At 30.2% G+C, this 18809-nt stretch overlaps 1 protein-coding gene across 2 annotated transcripts in view; it reads left to right on the forward strand.

Moving 5' to 3' along the window:
• Window positions 1-260: 260 nt before the first annotated feature.
• mgl (low-density lipoprotein receptor-related protein megalin) overlaps window positions 261-18809 on the forward strand; it is a 257076-nt gene continuing 238527 nt past the window's right edge. For both annotated transcript variants that reach the window (XM_088181597.1, XM_088181598.1), the window contains exon 1: window positions 261-667. In XM_088181597.1, coding sequence (XP_088037723.1) covers window positions 550-667 — 118 coding nt within the window. In that variant the 5' untranslated portion in view covers window positions 261-549. The remainder of the gene's footprint in view (window positions 668-18809) is intronic.

Raw genomic sequence — 18809 nt, forward strand, 5'->3', positions numbered from 1 at the left:
TGTTGGCAATGTCTTTTATGAGGAGCTGGTCCGATTCCTATTTTTATTTTTTTTTGAAAAAAAAATTGAAATACTTCTCCTAAAAAATATTTTATTTTGTGTAGTGATTCGTCTTTCATAGCATGAGTGAAAAGTTGAAAGTTTTCGGGCGCAAGTTTGAGCGCCCCTGTTGCGGTCGCGGGATGCATTTTTGCAGAGGTGTCGCGGCGAGTGCACGCGGGCCGCAACCGACAACCACCTGTGCGCTCGACGGGCCAGTCAGTGCGCGAGGGACCGCCGCCCGGGCTGGTCGTGTGCGCGATACCCTTGATAACATACACACACACATACACATACACCACGAACAAACCTTACGCACTCGACACGTAAGCAAAACTTTTGTTCCCTAACCATCCATCCACCAAAACCGTGTAAACAACAAAAAAAGTGCTTTTTTAAAAAGTGTTCATCGACGCACTTGCAATACTATCGTTTGTGTTGTATTATTGTGCCGGAGGGTGTTTGTGAGTGCTTGGGGCAGATCCGCATGCGGGGGGCCCCTTGAGCGGAATGTGGGGGCCCAGCCGCGGGGGCGCAGCCGCGCTCGCCGCCCTGCTGGTGGCAGTCTTCGCCGTAGTCATCACTTCGGCCATCACCACGGAGCAGAACACCAGGGGATTTGCACAAGGTATTTACTCTTAAAGCTCAACTTGACTTCCTCAAACTCATCCCTAACTATTGCGTCTTTCTCTCGTCAAATTTTGTTCCAAGAACTACAGTAACACACTTCAAAAATATATCTACCCTTATATACTACCCATAACGAATATTCAAAATTTTAGAAAGCGTACTTGTATTGGTCAAACTTTTTGTTGACTTACTCACCGCATTCTGTACAGCAAAATATATAATTCCTTTGACGTTCCAATAGCCTTTCTCTCAGCGAATTATGCTGGAACAACTAGACACTCCTCTATCCTTAGTATATATATGTTATCTACCCTTAAATTATATTTTTCTAGCCACCTCTAGAACTCTAAACTATGTGTAAACATCAACTAACCGAGGAGCTAATTATAAGCATTAATTACTATAGTTTTATTGTTCCAATTGCCAGATTTGCTACCACTCCTTTTGCCTATACATATATTAACTTATTGATGATCAGGTTCAGGAGTTTCTGATTTTTTTTGTGATTTTATTGATTATTAATTATTTATATTTCATTTGCATATACTCAGATTATTACAATTTTAAAATTAGTTCAAAAAAATACGTTATGAAAGTAGGAATAGATTTAAAATACACATTTTTTCAATGCATAAAAAATAAGAATCATTCAAATATGTATTTATTACATACAAATGTAAATATGTTACAAATTAAATAAAAATAAAAGTTACCTGCCTCATAGGACCATAAAATATGGATATGACAAGGTAGTTAAAACTTTTAATTGAACAAGTTGTATAAATTTAAAATGTTTAAATGTAACAGTGTAGCAATTTTAGTAGTGATTTTGAGTTAAATTTTTTCCATCGACCCTTATCGACCATTAACAATGTGATATCGACCAATTTATTTTTATTTTTTTATTTTTAATACATATAAGATATTCTCTATGAGCTGTATTACAGAATATTCAATACCATATTCATCAGTATCTATATCTTATTTGCGTTAACACAGTCAGCTCACGAGATTTTCATTTAATCATTATTCATAATTGAGAAAGAGATGGAAAGTTTGAGTTTACGCGCCCCTACTATTAGTTCTAAAGCACACGATACAGATATACGTTCGATATACACAGGCCTCTTTTTCAAGTATGAATAATGCTGGAAGGATAGCTCTCGAACTGACTTTATTAACGCAAATAGAGCATAGGTGATCCTAATCTATGATGATCGATCCGAATTTTATTAAAATTATTATATTAATCACTTATTTTAATTACTTACTTCCAGACACGATGTAAATTAATTTAATTTTAACTTAAATCTTACATGTTTTAGTCGATGTTTTTGTTGTCTTTGCGTTTTTTTTTCTTACATTAGCAAAAATGTATAACTTTTTATAAATTAACAATAATTTCACTATGCCTTCAATGTTTTTTAACAATAGTCGTATCAATAATGCTATTTAGTAACGGGTATTTTTTTCAATATTTTCAACCCTAGATAAAATAATCTCAGTTAAGCTATATTATGCTTTATGAGCTTCAACTCGGTCATAATGCGACAATAGCATATATTAGAGTGTGTCGAATGCGGTTCTAAAAATTTTGTTACGGGATTTTTTCTCTTCAGGAGTTGTTAGTGAGGATATTAGGGCTGCCATCAAAGTAGGTCCGAGCTAACACAACATCACAACGTGTCGCTTAGACCAGTTCACAGGCATTTAAAAAGTTAATTTACAGAATATAAATAATTTATAAATTGCATGAGGAAAATCGAATCTTAATATGCCAATAATTAATGATTCTAGAACTGGAAGATCTATTTTTGAGTCGGATGTCAGATCTCAATTAACCCCCAATTCCAACCCAGAGAACAGGATTACACCCTAATTAGATAATTTTATGCATTTGGAGGGATATTCATTATAAGTTACTGGATTATAGGCAGACACATAGTGTGCTCAGATAATTCGTTTAAAGTTTAAGACCTTCCTCATGTCATTTTACACCAAGCTCGCTTTAACGCGTCCAAGGAGACGATAAAAAAAATCAAAGGATTTTCTTGAGAACTCCTTTTTCATTCACAATATTCTACAGACATTGCTCCAAACGGCTATCATATATTTAAAACCCTGCAACAGTTTTTATGTGAAAAAAATATTTTACAAAAACATATATAAAAAACGTCATAAAAGAATTTTTCGTTTCCAAAAATACATTATTTTTCGAATCAGATATAAAAACTTGATTAATATATGAAGAATATTTGTATAAAAAGATAGGGAATCTATAATTTAGTAAAAGTATTACACGTCTTTATTTTAAACTCATTTAACCCACACAAGACTTACCTGAAATACCACTGATCTATCGTATTTATAATGTTAATGACTTTTTAATGGATGCTCCAAAATAAATATTGTTTCATAGGTCAAACCGTTGCTACAAATTTTCCTTATGAAGAAAATATAGCGATTGTACAAAAATATGGAAATTGGGTTAAATAAATTTATTAAAAGCTTATATGCATACATTTATATGATAAAGGAATTTAACTCATTTGACTAATTCAAATTTCTACATTTATATCACTGGTGTTAAAATATCAATCATGAATGAACAAAAAAGGTTGGGAATCGTTGCTTTAGATTCTGCAGTTTTTTTATTATCAAGTTTAGAGCTTTCATTCTTCACTTTTATCACCATTGATCAGCCATGGGATTGTTAACAGGTATGCACCTGTATTGACCCAACTTTTTTTGTGTTGTTGGACAATCTTTATAAAACGGATCTTTTTTTGTAATGACGTAATAAAAAAAGACCTACCGCGTTGTCTTTGCCTTCCTCTGGAAGCTCTGATTTGTATCGAAATCAAGTTTACCGACATTGTTAGATGGGATAACGGTTTAGGCGTCAACGTGTCAGAGTGAATGATTCTAATCGAAAGAGTTATATATATGAAGTCATGTTTAATTTAACTCAATTCACATCTACGCAATAAAGATTCAGGCTTTCTTTATTAAAATATATCATAGTCCTTTAAATGTTGTATTTGTATCAGATTATATAAAATCAATTTACTAATGCTAAATGCCTTGTTAAAATTTATTGATGGCATTAGATTTGGTAGATCGGTGCATATATTATGAGTATTAGTTTATTAAGTATTCCTGGAAAGTGCTTCGAAATATGTCTGTCGTTCGCATTTATGTATGAACATACATACATACATACACCATATTTTAAAGTTGAAACACACATTTGTCTCTGCTTTTCGCCAAACACACGTGTATTTGGCATACTTTAGCCATAAATTGTGGTTTAATTCATCCAGATTGACCGTAACATTGTGTTGATAGTGATTTACTTATCAAATATATTACATACTTTCTAAACGTATAAGCTTTCATTCTAAGAATGCTGATGTAACAAATAAAAGCACAAAAGAGAAATTTAAACACAGTCATTGTTATCGGTTGTAACCAAATATTTCGATTACACACTGTACTGTAGAACCATTAATAGATCGATGTGTAAATTTTATAAAAGTACCTAAGGTTATCTAATAACCTCACTCATCCGTGCTACATCGCCTGACATGATAATGATATACATTTTATGATAAAATCTGACCACCAAAATACAATATGAAGGGAGTGGCGCATAAACACAATGGATTTTATGGACATTATTGTTGTCATATTTAATACAAATTCGAAACAATATTGCTGTGTAAAGTGAGATAGATGTTTCTACGTATGTTTTATTCGTATTTTTATAAAATAATATGTATTAAAGTGCGCGAAGTGTTAATCTGCGTCGATCCTATCCTTTAAACGCTAATTTGCGCACCTGTTCACCTTAATTATAAATTTGGACATTAACGGGCTTTAAAAATTATACCATTTTCCCCCTGCACATTACCTAACCTCGGGCGTTAATTGCACGGCTCTCAAAATGTGTATTTTAATTTTGTTAATTATTTTTTTATACGCATATAAAGCAGTATGCAAAATAAATTAAATTTCTGGCTTATTCGCAGACAATTTTCTTACTTTTAAAACATCTTTGGAATATTTTAAATATTTTCATGGCACTTATATATATAAATATTACATATTTTTAGAACCTCAGAATATTATACATTACTTAAATAATAATTTAGCAGTGCTTGAAAAGTAAGCAAATAAAAAACAACGTCAATAATTTTAATCGATTTAATGTTTAACTTAACTGATAATAAACCTTATTATTATGTTGAAGTTATACACTTAACAACTGCACTTAAAGTTAAAGCATATCTCTAGTGCCATATGATTTACGAATAAAACGTAAATATAATATACAAATTCATTCCTTAAACAACATTTTTATTTTGATTAACTTACTTTAAAAACAATTTTAAATACTGTATTTAAGCAATGTAATCCTTAATAAATTATTTCTCTCTTATTTTTTCAAGCGATATAAATAAAACCCACTTACAAATTCGAGAATAGAAAATTCTACATAATTTTCGGTTCGGAGAATATTCTTCCGGATTATTCTCGAGAACTTCACTCTGGGCTACTTTTAAGTGCCATTCGCTAATTATCTGATAAGTGGATCCTTTTAAAAGCTTTTATAGTATATAAATCATAATTAAACTTGAACATCAAAACACTATTATTTCAATAACTTATTATTCACATCTGGTATTTTATAGCATATCGCACATTGTTCTCATGGTTACATAAATTATTAAGTCTAAGATCTAGCGTTCTATATTGCTATAATACAATTAATAAATAATGCAATCTGGCGATAGCATCAAAGACAATTTAACTTTATTAACAACCGACCGTCATATAATATTTCTGAGAAATTTTATTACCGGTTTAACCTGTTCGGCATGAGATTCTCGAGATGTTGCAAACTGCTCATTTTTTACACCGAGATTATTGGTGTATGTTTTTTTCAAACCAAAAAGAGTATCGTTTTATGAAAAACGCATTTGTGGAGTATGACGCATTGCCATCGCGGTGACAATGCGAAGACTTTTGTAATTAAACGGATCAAAGTGGAGCGATGGGGCAATTGATTGTCAATATTCAATGTTTTCTTAGGAATTCGTCAAAATTGGAATTGCTTTGATGAAAATAATTGCCCAATGGAAGGCGCCTTTTGGTGCATGTATATATTTCGAGGGAGCTTTGTCTTCGGCCTGGTTTTGTTAGAATTTGGGGCGAAGTCAATTGATGTTTGCTAATTTAATTGTTGTTGTGCTTGCCCAATCGCATTCGTCGAGTGTTAGGTGAAATATATATTCTCGGTATTGATTAAATACAATTATTTATTTGTGGTTAAATAAAATTATATAAACCCTGTAGCTACTAATATAAAATTCAGTTTTAAAATGTAATTTTGTATCCTTCTCTTCGCTATAGATATGTTATTTCATTGTATTAATAACAACCTTTAATGTAATATCTAAATATAAAATAGTTATGGCAAACTTAAAATAAATGCTAATTTTCAATATTTTATTAACTTTACTTTTATATATATAATCATTAAAACAACTCGTTTTCAAAAAAAAAAATATACCGCAAAAATAAAAAGACTGCATTTTATCATTAATTGCTCTAAAGAATTAATTTTTAAATTCATTTCAATCCTTTTCATTTAAAATACTAAAATTATATTCATATGTACATACAGTCCGTTTAAGATATGAACGCTCATCGTCACAGTATTGGTGAGAAAATATAATAGGATGACCATGTGAAATTACAAGTGCAATTAATTTTTACTTTTTTAATTTAATTTGTTGAAGAAAGTGTAAAATATCCCTTTCTTACTTATTTTGTTTATTTATATACATATTTAACTCAAAAACATGACAGCACATTTGGAATCACTCTCCAGGTTTAATATAATATTTAAAAAAATACCAATAGAATATTACAGGAATTGTTTTATTGATTACAAAATACCACAACATGACAATAATTTATAATAAAAATATAACACATTATAATTTTTAATTAAATTTCCAACGTATGGTCACCCTACCCTTAAAATAGCCCTGATTTAGCATTGGTAACGTTCTCCTATCGGTGTAAACAAATTCGCGGAAAACCCTTATTTCCAACACAACGATGACGAGCGCTAACATCTTGGATGGACTATACATGTTTTAAATTTTGTATAGTGACCTTTATCGCTGAAGGTAGAGCACGGTTTTTATTATCCTATGTAGTTTTTATTACCATTGATTTTTCACGAGATATTTGATTTTATTAGAAGTACTATTTCAATTCAGGCTTAATGTGTAAAACTCTTTTCTTGTAGCATTAACTATTCTTGAAATACATATAAAGATATTTTTTTAAGTGGTTCTGTAACATTTAAAAATATGTTGTAATAATTTTTTTGTGGCGTTAGATATATTATTCTATTACTGAAATTTTAAAATATATAGAACACGATGACAACATTGATTCGTATCTAATAAATCTTTTTTAAAAAAAATTAAGATATCAGTAATTAAAAATCAGTTGTGAATAATTTAAGTTTTTGAGTGCAAAATATGATATCAAGAGCGTGATGCACAAATTTCTTGGTACGTATAGCAAACAGCTGTAGGAAAGCCTAAATTTTAACCAGCGTATAAAGTTAGTTCATTATTAGATAATCTTAAATAGCAGTACGACCTAGCTCAATTTTAAATAATCATCACTATATTCATCCGTGAGATTAGAATCTAGGTAAACCTAATCTGAGATGATCGATCGGAGTTATAATTATATAATAATCACTAATTCCGATATCCCAGACATGATAGAAATTTAAAAACACTAAGGTATGTATGAGATTTGAAAACCCAGGTCTTTTAGGTCAATAAAGCTATCGTGCTGGTCAATTTTTTTTATCTCGTGCTGGTCAAGATTTTCCAATAAATGTGGCTTAAAATAATACTTTTAAGAAATCCATATTTTTTGTTAATCCATATGTAATATTCTTTAAAAGGGATTTTGTTTATTATTAGATAATTTCTATAACATACATATACATATGCACGATCTAAGTTGATTTTAAGTTATTTATATCATCCGCGAGATAAGGAAAATCTAAGAAAACCTTCTCTGTAATGATCGATTTTTTTCTTACACTTATTCCACTCGTCTATCGTGCTGGTTATAAACTATTATTAATTGAATATAAACTGGTATTACAGCTTATATAATAGTCATTAAATTAGATCCCACAGACACGAAAAAAATTAAAAAACACTCTGGTACATATAGGATTCAAACATAGGTCTTTCAGGTATTGGTCACCGACTCATATCACTAGTATATCATGCTGATATGTAATGCTACCACATTTTGTACATTTCATTCTTTATTCTGTGTATTAAATTAACCCCTTATAGATTCTTATAAAGCAGTAATATAGCATTCGAAATTTAACTAAATATTTTTTTGACATCTTAGGCCGAGTATGATTTAATGATTTGATTTGATAAACAATTCTACGATAATTATAATACATATGCCTTCTCACAAGCGAGTATTCAGTGAAACAAGTTTTTGAATCAGTTTGTGTATATTGGAGTCATGGTTCTCTATGGGTCCTTTCACCTTGGCTCGTGTAACGGAATTCCCGGTGAAAACTCCTACACGCCGAGCACGGAGAAAAGTCCGCGTGTGTTTTTTTGTCGATCGTTTTTGAACACCGTGTACCGTTGCAGAACCAGTTTGCTGTCGAACATATCGGGTAAATAGCCGGCATTCGGAATTATGTAAGCGTTTGTTGTACTGTTGCTGTTGAAACCTTGACCTCCTGGTTATAGAGGCACGCCGTTTTACCTACTCATATTTTAGATGAGATAGCAATCTACATACGCTTAAAAACTAATATTACTCATCAACGAAGTGACATTTGTAACGAGCTGTTTATTCATGTTTCTTAATTATCATTTTTGCTATCGTAGTTATAGAGTTATTTTTCAGTAGATTAGATCTTCTACACACGAAAGTAAAAGTCGACGATGATTTAATGGAATTTAATTATCTTTTAAAATAACATACTTTTATAAACAGTTGTGTGCATAACGTGATACACATATTTGCATGTCTCATACATTGCGCCTTCATTATCTAAAGTCTCCATCTATATCGTATATTAACACGCTGCGCAGATTCATATCTGTTTATACTGCTACATGTTCTCAAATACATTCGTCGCAATTCGCGACATTTACAGTCGAAATCAACCTTCTGAGAGGTGTTTACAGTTTTCACCAACACCACACATACACGACCCGATGTCAAAGACGAGGTTTGTCACGGTTGAGAGAGTGCTCTCGGTAAATCGTTCCCAGTGAACGAAGCCAGCTCGTTTGGCAGAATTTGCTTTTCAGACCGATGCTGTCTCGCTTATCTGCTAGATAACCCTCGAATGGATGGATGCATGCATTCCCTTTTGTGTGTTGTCTAATATGAGAAAGATAGCTATATTGGTGCATTCTCGATCACTGATAAATGGTAGTGTACACTAGATTAAGGTGTGTACGTTTTAAAAAACAGGCGTTGAAATATCAAAATTGTATTTTCTCTGGCTTACTAGACTGTGTATAATAATAAGGATTTACCTGTCAAAGTTGATGAATAAACGATAGTTGTAAACTGTCAGTTTTATTCAAATATCTTGCAAATAATTCCGTATAAATCATTAGCTGCTGTAAGGCGTATACGATTTTTCTTATAGCAGATATTCAAGGTTAACAATTTTGCACAATATGTATGTATATATATATATATATATATATATATATATATATATTTAATAAGGCGTGTGCATTACATACATAATTTCGCATATCATTATCATTATATTAAATGTAGAAAAGTGCAGTTTAGTTAATATTATTACTAATTTAAAAAAATCAGTCTTGGAAAAATTAAGATGATTTTCGGCTGCAGTCTGTCTAAACATCATTAGATAAATCTGTAAATGGTATGCTTTTTGTTCTAATACTTTATACCCTTCAATACTATACATTTAAGAGCGATAAAAAATATAATATATTAGCTTTTCAGTTCGATTTGTATCGCTAATCTACAAAGATAAACCACCCATGGATGGAAAGATACATTCCTTTTTACAGTGGCTAATACCAAAAAGCTAGGTATTTGGTTGCATTATCGATCACCGACAAATTCCACACCGTGTCCCCCACGCGTACTATAAATATTTCCGCTCTTTGTGTAAACACATACATACATACGTATAGTAAATGTTTGAGTACACTAGATAAATGTGTAGGTAGGTATGTAGACACGTATCACGTACCATGGTACGAACATATCAACGTTGTCTTTTCTAGGTATATTTTATACATGGGAAGTTATAAGAGCCTAACAATCAATCATCCGACGTTTTTATACTGTCATACTTGAGTGGATTTTCCACTCGGACGAATAAAGTTGTGCGCGTGTCCTTGGGGTCCAACCGAAAATTGTGTATGACCATAACGCATTTGCTGAGAAGAAAAAAAGAAATTCATTGATGTATGTGATTTATTATATTGTGCTGCTGACGCTAATTGTGAATGATGTATTCAACAAAAAATATTAAAATACTTTCAATATCAAAGTATTGTCTCTATCACCTTGCACTTATAACAGTACCTTTTTCGTTTATGCAACCCTTGATTCCCCGTCGTTGTATAGGGAACATTGAGCTTTCTTCTAAAAAAAATCCGTAACATGTCTTCTGCGCTTCACTCGAACCATAACAGATTTGTCTCTTTGATCACGCGTTTAGCGTTTGCCTTTTATTTTCCCTTACATTTATATTAATTAATTTATTAAAAATCTTCCGTTGCATTCCTGACATGCCGAAATTCTCCGCCAATTCCAAAGAAAGAATAGATCGCCAAATGTATTATTTCACACGTCTTATAATAAAAATCCGGTTCCGTATCGAATTTGGTATAATTAAAAAGATCGAGGATTAGAAGGGACGATAGATTTTTGTTGGATTGTCTTTGTACTGAATCTCTTTTGCAACTACCGCTTTCCATAAAACTACCACTTTACGTATGGATTGGAATAAACAAGAGTTTAGGCTAACTTGTAACAATACCATGACGACTCTTAACATACCTTAAACACTTTTCTTTTGCCCATCTGATCAGTCAATTGACTTCAAAGAGTTCAAGTAGATAATTAGTTATTTATTGCAAATATTGCGTTACAACATAAATTCCGTAAAATTAGATGAGAATGATAATTATGCAATATTAACTTATTCCGATCTCCCAGACACGATATAAATTCATAAACAATAAGAAAAATTTTAATGTGCTTTTAAATAAATACTTTGTTCCATAAAACATATTGTTTGCGCATTACAATAATAAAAAATGAACAATAAATAAATACATCTATGTTCAGCAAAGAATATATGATTAAGCATTATTTTATTTTTGGTGTGTACTAAAACTTATAATTTGTGCGTTAAAATTAAAAAAAAATAAACATTAAAAAAATATTTTCAATGAATTTTTAAATCATTGACTTTCATTTGGTTAAGTTTTGGTTCGTATATTTTCAATTTTACTAATGTTTACTTTTAATATTTTAATGCACAAATCATTCGTTTTAGTGCACACTACAAATAATCAATTTAATATTTTAAATTATTGACTTTAATTAAGTTAGGTTTGGGTTTGAACAGAAAATGAACGTTTCAAAACTGTTATAGTGTTGTTATATTCTCAATAGTAATGCTCATTTTTAATATTTTAATGCACAAATTACTCGTTTTAGTGTACACTGCAAATAACATGTTTTTCAATCTAATATTTTGTGGCAAAAGTGCAAATTTATTAAATTACTATATTATTTACAACAGGATTTAAAATTGTTAGATTGAATATTTCATATAATGGTGATATTTTCTGTAAAACTGTATGTTTTTTGCCTATTCTTTGCGTTAAATAAAAAGGTAATTATTTGATATTCTTGTTGCAATAATTACATTATTCTTTTTATTTTAAGCCTCAAAAGAATTCTTTTTAAATTAATTTATTCAAAATTAAACGAGATGGCGCGTTTAAAAGTAGTCCTGTAGTGTTTTCTGTTTGTTTTAATTTACAGGTATGCTAATTATTATATTATATTTAATATTTTTTTAGTAAATGTATGTTGTGCATATATTTCATTAATGATTTCCCTAGAGGGGAGGGGCACTCCCTCGTCTTGAGAATGTTTCTAAAAACGTGCATAAATAACGTTTGTCCATTGAATTAAATTATTCAAACGACGGGACCGTATCGTAAATCAAACGGCACAATTTAACCGTTCAAAAACGAAATAAAACGGAAACAAACAGCGACGAAGATGAAGACGATTCTCCACGGAGATAATATGTAAAGTTTGCGTTTTCATTGTGTCCTTTTAATTCGATACAAGTCGTGTCTATTGTGAGTCTACGGCTCATTCAGCCGTCTCTGAAGCATCCCTTTGACTCTCAACAGTTCGCAAATTGTGTACAAAGTACGACTTTGGAGCCTCGTTATTGTAGAGGAGTTCAGGAGAAACCGTGTTCCATTCGAGAATTGGCCAAAGTGTACGGTTAGTATATTTCGCTACTTGTAGAAACAATCAAATATCGATTTTAATGTTATATTATACATTTAGAAATTAGAAGAGAGTGTCATTGAGCTCGCGTTTTTCCAGAACGTTCTAGTTTACTGACATATTGATTTTAAATATTTTTGTTTTGGTAAAATATGAAAAAAGCATTTTAATGAATGATTATAATATTTATATTATTTTAATCGGGTTTTACGGTTAAAAGGGACACAGATTAAGTTGTGTATAGTTAGTTTTACAGTTTTATTGCAAAAATATTGTTGAATTAACAATATAAAAAGCGCAATAGATTAAATATGTACATAGCTATAATAAAAAAACATAATTTTTTATTTATATTTCTCACAGTACAATAAAATTTGACTATTAAAGCTATTAATAAAAATAACTTTTACTTATAATCCAGAGCCTTAAACATAATAAATAAATTATTTATCGTAGTCTATATATAATAATTGTTTATAGGAAAAGTTCAATATATTTGTAGCGGCCTATTCACATTTATATCTATATTTATTTAGATTTCATTATGGCCAAAACTTGGCGGCATTCTGGTAACACTGGTGTGACGGATTCTTTCTACTGGCAACCTTCGGCGCGCTCGTGCACGCTCGCGGGCCCGCGCCCCATTCAATTGTAAATAGCCATGTAAAATTTTACGAATCGTCAATAAAAAACTACTGAAGCGGCTCAATCTGTGTCTAATTGGCACCCGTCACCTTATGATTATGATCGGTACAATTCTGACGAATGTTCATAATCCGATTGATAATTTTGCACACTACTAAAGCTTTTTGATTTGACCGGATAATATTAATACTGCCCTTTAGTTCAACAAATAATATAATTTCGATACATTACGATAATTACTAAAAAAAACAATTAATATTGTTATTTAAATCGTTGGAAAGTTAAACACGCCCACTTAACGAATGTTGCGTTACACATCAAACGCACAGTTAATGAATAAAACGTACAATTAGAAACTATCGATGGGAATTAAAGATAACATAAATGCATCGGTGTGAATGATTGAGTGTCTTATGAATATTTTTCAGAAACGACTCGAGAACGGTGTTAAAAACTCATTCATTCTTCTCTTCGGCTTACATTCTTTTCGATTGACGTAATATTTTAAGCATTATGTAACATTGTTTACACGTGGAAGCGATGAGAATATAAATATTCATGTAGTATTAACATTATGCATTGCTAGTCTTGTATTATCCCGCTCCACATACTAGTGAAAATTTAAATCATTATTAGGTACCGGCGCCGACGGTTGAGCGCTTCTCTTGTCCGTGAACTTGGCAATGAATTCGTTTTTTTTATCCACCGTCACAACTGGATACGTCAAGCCCGGTCGGGCCGCCATTTTGGTTTGTTCATTTGCGCTTTTTCCGAATCAGTATGAGAATTTTGTCCTGCGGGAGTACATATGTAGTATGTACATTAAGGGCGTGGTAGTTTGTGTTTAAAAATGGGGTGCTAAATACCAGTCACTGATTTTGAAAAGTCAGGTGTGTTTCAAGTACTTATATTAACTGTCAATAATACTTATCCAGTAAAAAATAATAAACGAATTTACGATTTTGTAACCAACCGGAGAACAGAATCTAAATCTTTTCTCACAATTAAGCCAACATCAACGGAAAGCGAGTATTTTCAGCGATTTCATATTCACAGCAAAAATATAAATATACTATCTGATTCGTATCTATACGCTTTAATCTTTCTCATTTAAAATCTTTTTTTTAGGAAATTGTAAACATTTTATTTATGCGATTTTTTTTTTTGCCCAGACATCCCTTTAAAATTATTTGCATATTACTAATTACACAGCATAGATTTTCCATAGGTATTCTGGTTATTTTTCTGATATTCTGAGGCATGCAGTTAAATCAAGCGATCTTAACGGCCAAAGAATATCTCCATTCTTAAACATGACATGATTTTAGTGGTATGAAAAGACTTGTTGAAACCACGCGTTTTAACCCCCAAAAGTCAATCTAAACGTCTCAGTAATTTTAATCCATGGCATTTAACTTTTACGGCGGATGGAAAATTGAACTGGCGTCAAAATAACCATTGAGTGGCCATAATACCACAGTATTTTTTGTAATACGCCCCAGGCAAACTAAAACATAAGTAGTAAAATTACCCCTTTATAGGATTTTGCACACATTCCAGTTTAATTTCTCCCTTGATCGTCTGCAGAAGTAATGACATTGGAAACAATCATATTTATGCATATTAAATATCATAGTATCATAGATACAAATTAGACAAAAAACGGATTTCTTCCCAATTCAAACATGCTTATTTGAGACGCAATTATTTTTCTGCGACGTAATTTGTTAATCGCAGGAATCGAGTTTTATGAACGTTTGTTTATTGAGATTAATCAGTGTAAACAAGGGATTGATTTTTGTATCATCCGTGTGAACGATGCGATAAGCCGATGATGTAATTCTGATATTCGATGTAAAAACAATAGAAACACTGTTGCCTCGTGTAAACCATAAAAAATCGGCACAAAGGAAATGCGTCACATGTTAAGTTTATATAAAAAATACACATGCACCCGGAGAGAGAGAAAGTGAATTATTCGTCTTTTGTCCAATCAATTTCTGCTTCCGGTCCTTAGCACACATATACATATGTATATAAAAATAATTCTTAAATAAATGAATATGTGTTTTTTTACACACATATGAAAATACAAATATTTGACAAAAATATTTTTTCACTATGTTTTACTAATAATAACACAAATATTTTGATTTTTAGAAAATTTTAGGGATTTATTTTTTCGTTTTCCGGGTCTTCAAATAAGCCGAAACACTAGAATTACTAAATGTGACATAAACAATTTGATTTATTACGCTTTTAACGCGTTTTTTTCACGGTCGAATGTGTGGCATTAACAGATTTTTTTGTTAGGTTATATTTATATAGCATTATATACTATTAGTATGATATGTTACAAGCGCCATTGTTACGTTCGCATATGTAATAATTATTGTAAATTATGTAAATTTAAATTCTAAAGTGCGCAAAAGGCTTTTTATGTATTTTGCTTAATTACTATCTGTACACGTGGTGTAGTTGCGACATATCTAAGATGTAAATTGTAAACTAATACATAGAGAAGTATGCTTGTAAATAAATAAGGTCTATTACATATTTCACGAGGATTCTTGTAGAAACTGTATCATAGAAATATAAATTTCAACCTGTGTCACTCAAGTTGATCAATAAATATAAAAGCAGAGTTTATGAGAGTTTAAATTAAAATAAAATATCTTAGATTAGATCATTTTTCTAAGCTATATACACACTTCACAACAATTTTTTTTGTGACATTTCATTTAAAAAAATATTACCTGTAAAAAACGTAAAAAAACGATTTCCTAATAGTACTTATTGTAATATTTTCCAATTTTGATTCATATGCTCGCTCAGATTTTTCTGTTTTTATTAGACAAAGACAGTAATTTTTTTGTTGATATAAGAATTGAATTTAGGATAGATTTACATTTTCTGACTGTGTTGTTAACAAACGCCATTTTTTAATGGAGCCGAATTATTTTTTATCCACATAATTTAAATTTTTACAGGTGTCTTATATAATCCAATAAAAATATCACAGTGAGTAATTATTTAGGTGTGTATTAAATGCTTAAAGAAATATTGCAATACAAACACTATTCTGAATATATGTCATATGAAAATAAACACTATAATGTTCTTATAATGTTTATATTTTTTATTTTGCTTTGGAAAGAAATCGGGTATCATCCAGGATTTCTTGGGATTTTGAGATATTATAAATTGTGAGAATACTTTTAAATAAGAATAGTATCGGTGACATCTTTCTTTTGCAATATAAATAAACACAAAAATTTAACGTAAGTGGATTTGACTTGAATGCATCTGGCAGTAAAAAAATCTGTTATATTTGTTATAGTTTTTCAGAGCTCTCGAATTGCTATCAATATTTTTGCTTCTTTACCTTCAGCTGCATCATGCTTTTTAGCTACAGTTATTAAATATTATTGATTCTAGCGTTTCTTGATTATCTTGATGTATTTTACTAGACATAGGGTATACAGGTGACATCTACTATGCAATAGAAATTAACATAGATTTGCTTGGCAACGCTGTTAAGCATTTTCGTTTGCTTGCCTTTTATAATTCTTTCATTTCCACTATTAAAAATATCTTCTTTAATATTTTTATCAATAACAGTGTATATGCATAGTTGATTTAACTTCTGATAAAATAAAATATTGAAACAAGAAGCATTTTTCGATCCACATGAAACGTATTGTAGATAACAAAATCTCGGGAGAGAAATCTTAATATAATATTTATACTCACTACATGTATTATTAATACCTAAATTCTATATTGTATGTATATAATATAAATACATATATGTATATGTATATTGAATATACACCTAAAATCTCTTCTAAGAGCATTAAAGATAGAGTATCTAAAAATCTGGGATGTCATAAAAATGTATTTTGCTGTGTCAATGAAGCTCATTAGCGGTTTCTTTAGTACGCTATGGCTTCGTCGCAGCTTCACTTTGGGTTCAATCATCTCCCGAAACGAGCATGTGACTTCCAAATTGATCGTAAAGACTTTGATACTGGTTATCGTCGCAGAATTTCCGTGAAATCTGACGGAAACGTTGTTTGCTAATCGAACGATGAGTCATGCGCCAAACATCGCTTTTATCGAAAATCTTAAATTTATTTTATTTTAACATAGCTAATACAAATTTAAAATAATTTAAAAAAACTTTGTAATTAGAGGTGTTAAAAATTACATTCTTAGAACATAGACGCTAATTTATTATATTCAATCTTAAAAATTCCAGTCAAACAACTCTGAGATTTATGTTTGGATATGCATTTATTTTTTTACGTTCACACGAAGAAGTTTCAACATGACTTGGAGCTTTGACACCTATTATCGAATAAAAAATAATCAATTTTAATTCAACGTGCGTATTTTAACAATATTTTTATAACAAAATGAACTTATCACAACATTCCACATTTAAAAATGTGTCTAGTGTTGACTGTTGAAAGTAAAGTCTTAGATAGTGATTATCCACTCGAACCACTCAGAATATCAGTATATGTATGTATGTACATATGTAAACATTTGACATTATTTAGAGTAGATACATATTTGTAAGCTAAATGACAGTTACATTATTAATATATTCAAAGTTATTCACGATTTAAAAAAAATTATACAATAACATTTATTTTTGCAACACTTGTATTTACAGTAATTTATTTGTGATTAATACATATGAAAAATTAACTATTGTAAAATATTATCCATAAATATATATTATATGTCAGTAATATACAATAATATTATAAAAATCTTTTATTGAAAGAAACTTAACTACAATAATACATATATTTTTAGAAAATTATTTTTGTCAGATATGTATATTTATTTTTTATCGTAAAGTATATGTATATATATATATTTCTGGAATCAAATATGGTATCACACATTTATTTCATCATATATTAAATAACATAGTACAATAGTTAATCTAATCCTACATTTTTATCCACGGCTTGAATATTGCAGTGTTTCATAATAAAATCCGCGTTAGAATATTATTGTTGTATATTATAAATTCAGAGTGCATGTTATTATATTTATTTAGGTCCACTACAATTATTTTATTATTTTTACATAATGAAAAAATATTAATATATTATAATTAAAATCCATATTTTTACACTGATATATGCATTTCATTACTATCGTAAAAATATTTAGAGTACTTATATTTACTATTAAAGAATTAATAAAAAAACACTAAAATACTCGACTATATTGAATTTTCGGAAAAATTTTACAACATTTTTGATAAATTATAGATACTCTTAAAAAATGAATAAAGATAATAAAGAAGAGCTCAGTTCATTCCTTTTTAATTGATGTATCACAAAAAGTTGGGGTAGCTCAGTTAGGTGCGAGTTTGGCTGAACTCTCGTTATTTCAAGTCGAAAGTGAAGTGCTAGTTCTGTAGTATATTATTCTAATCTATATATTCTCGAAAAAAAAAAAAGTCCGACGTCCTTGATTTTTCTATCAATATGAATGATTCGGGGTGGAACGAGACTTTTTGTTTTTGTTTAAAACATATATTATCACACTCTTTGATAATATCGGTTTATGTCGATTCATAATTGGCATGTGGTTATTTTATGAAATGTGTGATTCGGGGATGCTAGGTTTAGTACCTGCTTCCTATTAACGGATAACGTTAATTGACATCTAAGCAAATATGAAAGTGTTTGTTTGTTTCGTTTACAAAAACTAGCAAATATATTAGTTTAATTATTATTAAAATAAATAATTATGACGTAATAATTTAAATAGCGTTTCTAATAATGAAACAACTCTTTCAAGGAGTGCCTGTTAATTGGTTTTATTCTTGATACAAATTAAGTAAA

This window comes from Plectrocnemia conspersa, unplaced genomic scaffold (assembly GCF_051122295.1).
Source record: "Plectrocnemia conspersa isolate PC_06_02 unplaced genomic scaffold, ASM5112229v1 ptg000002l, whole genome shotgun sequence".
NCBI classification, from domain to species: domain Eukaryota; kingdom Metazoa; phylum Arthropoda; class Insecta; order Trichoptera; family Polycentropodidae; genus Plectrocnemia; species Plectrocnemia conspersa.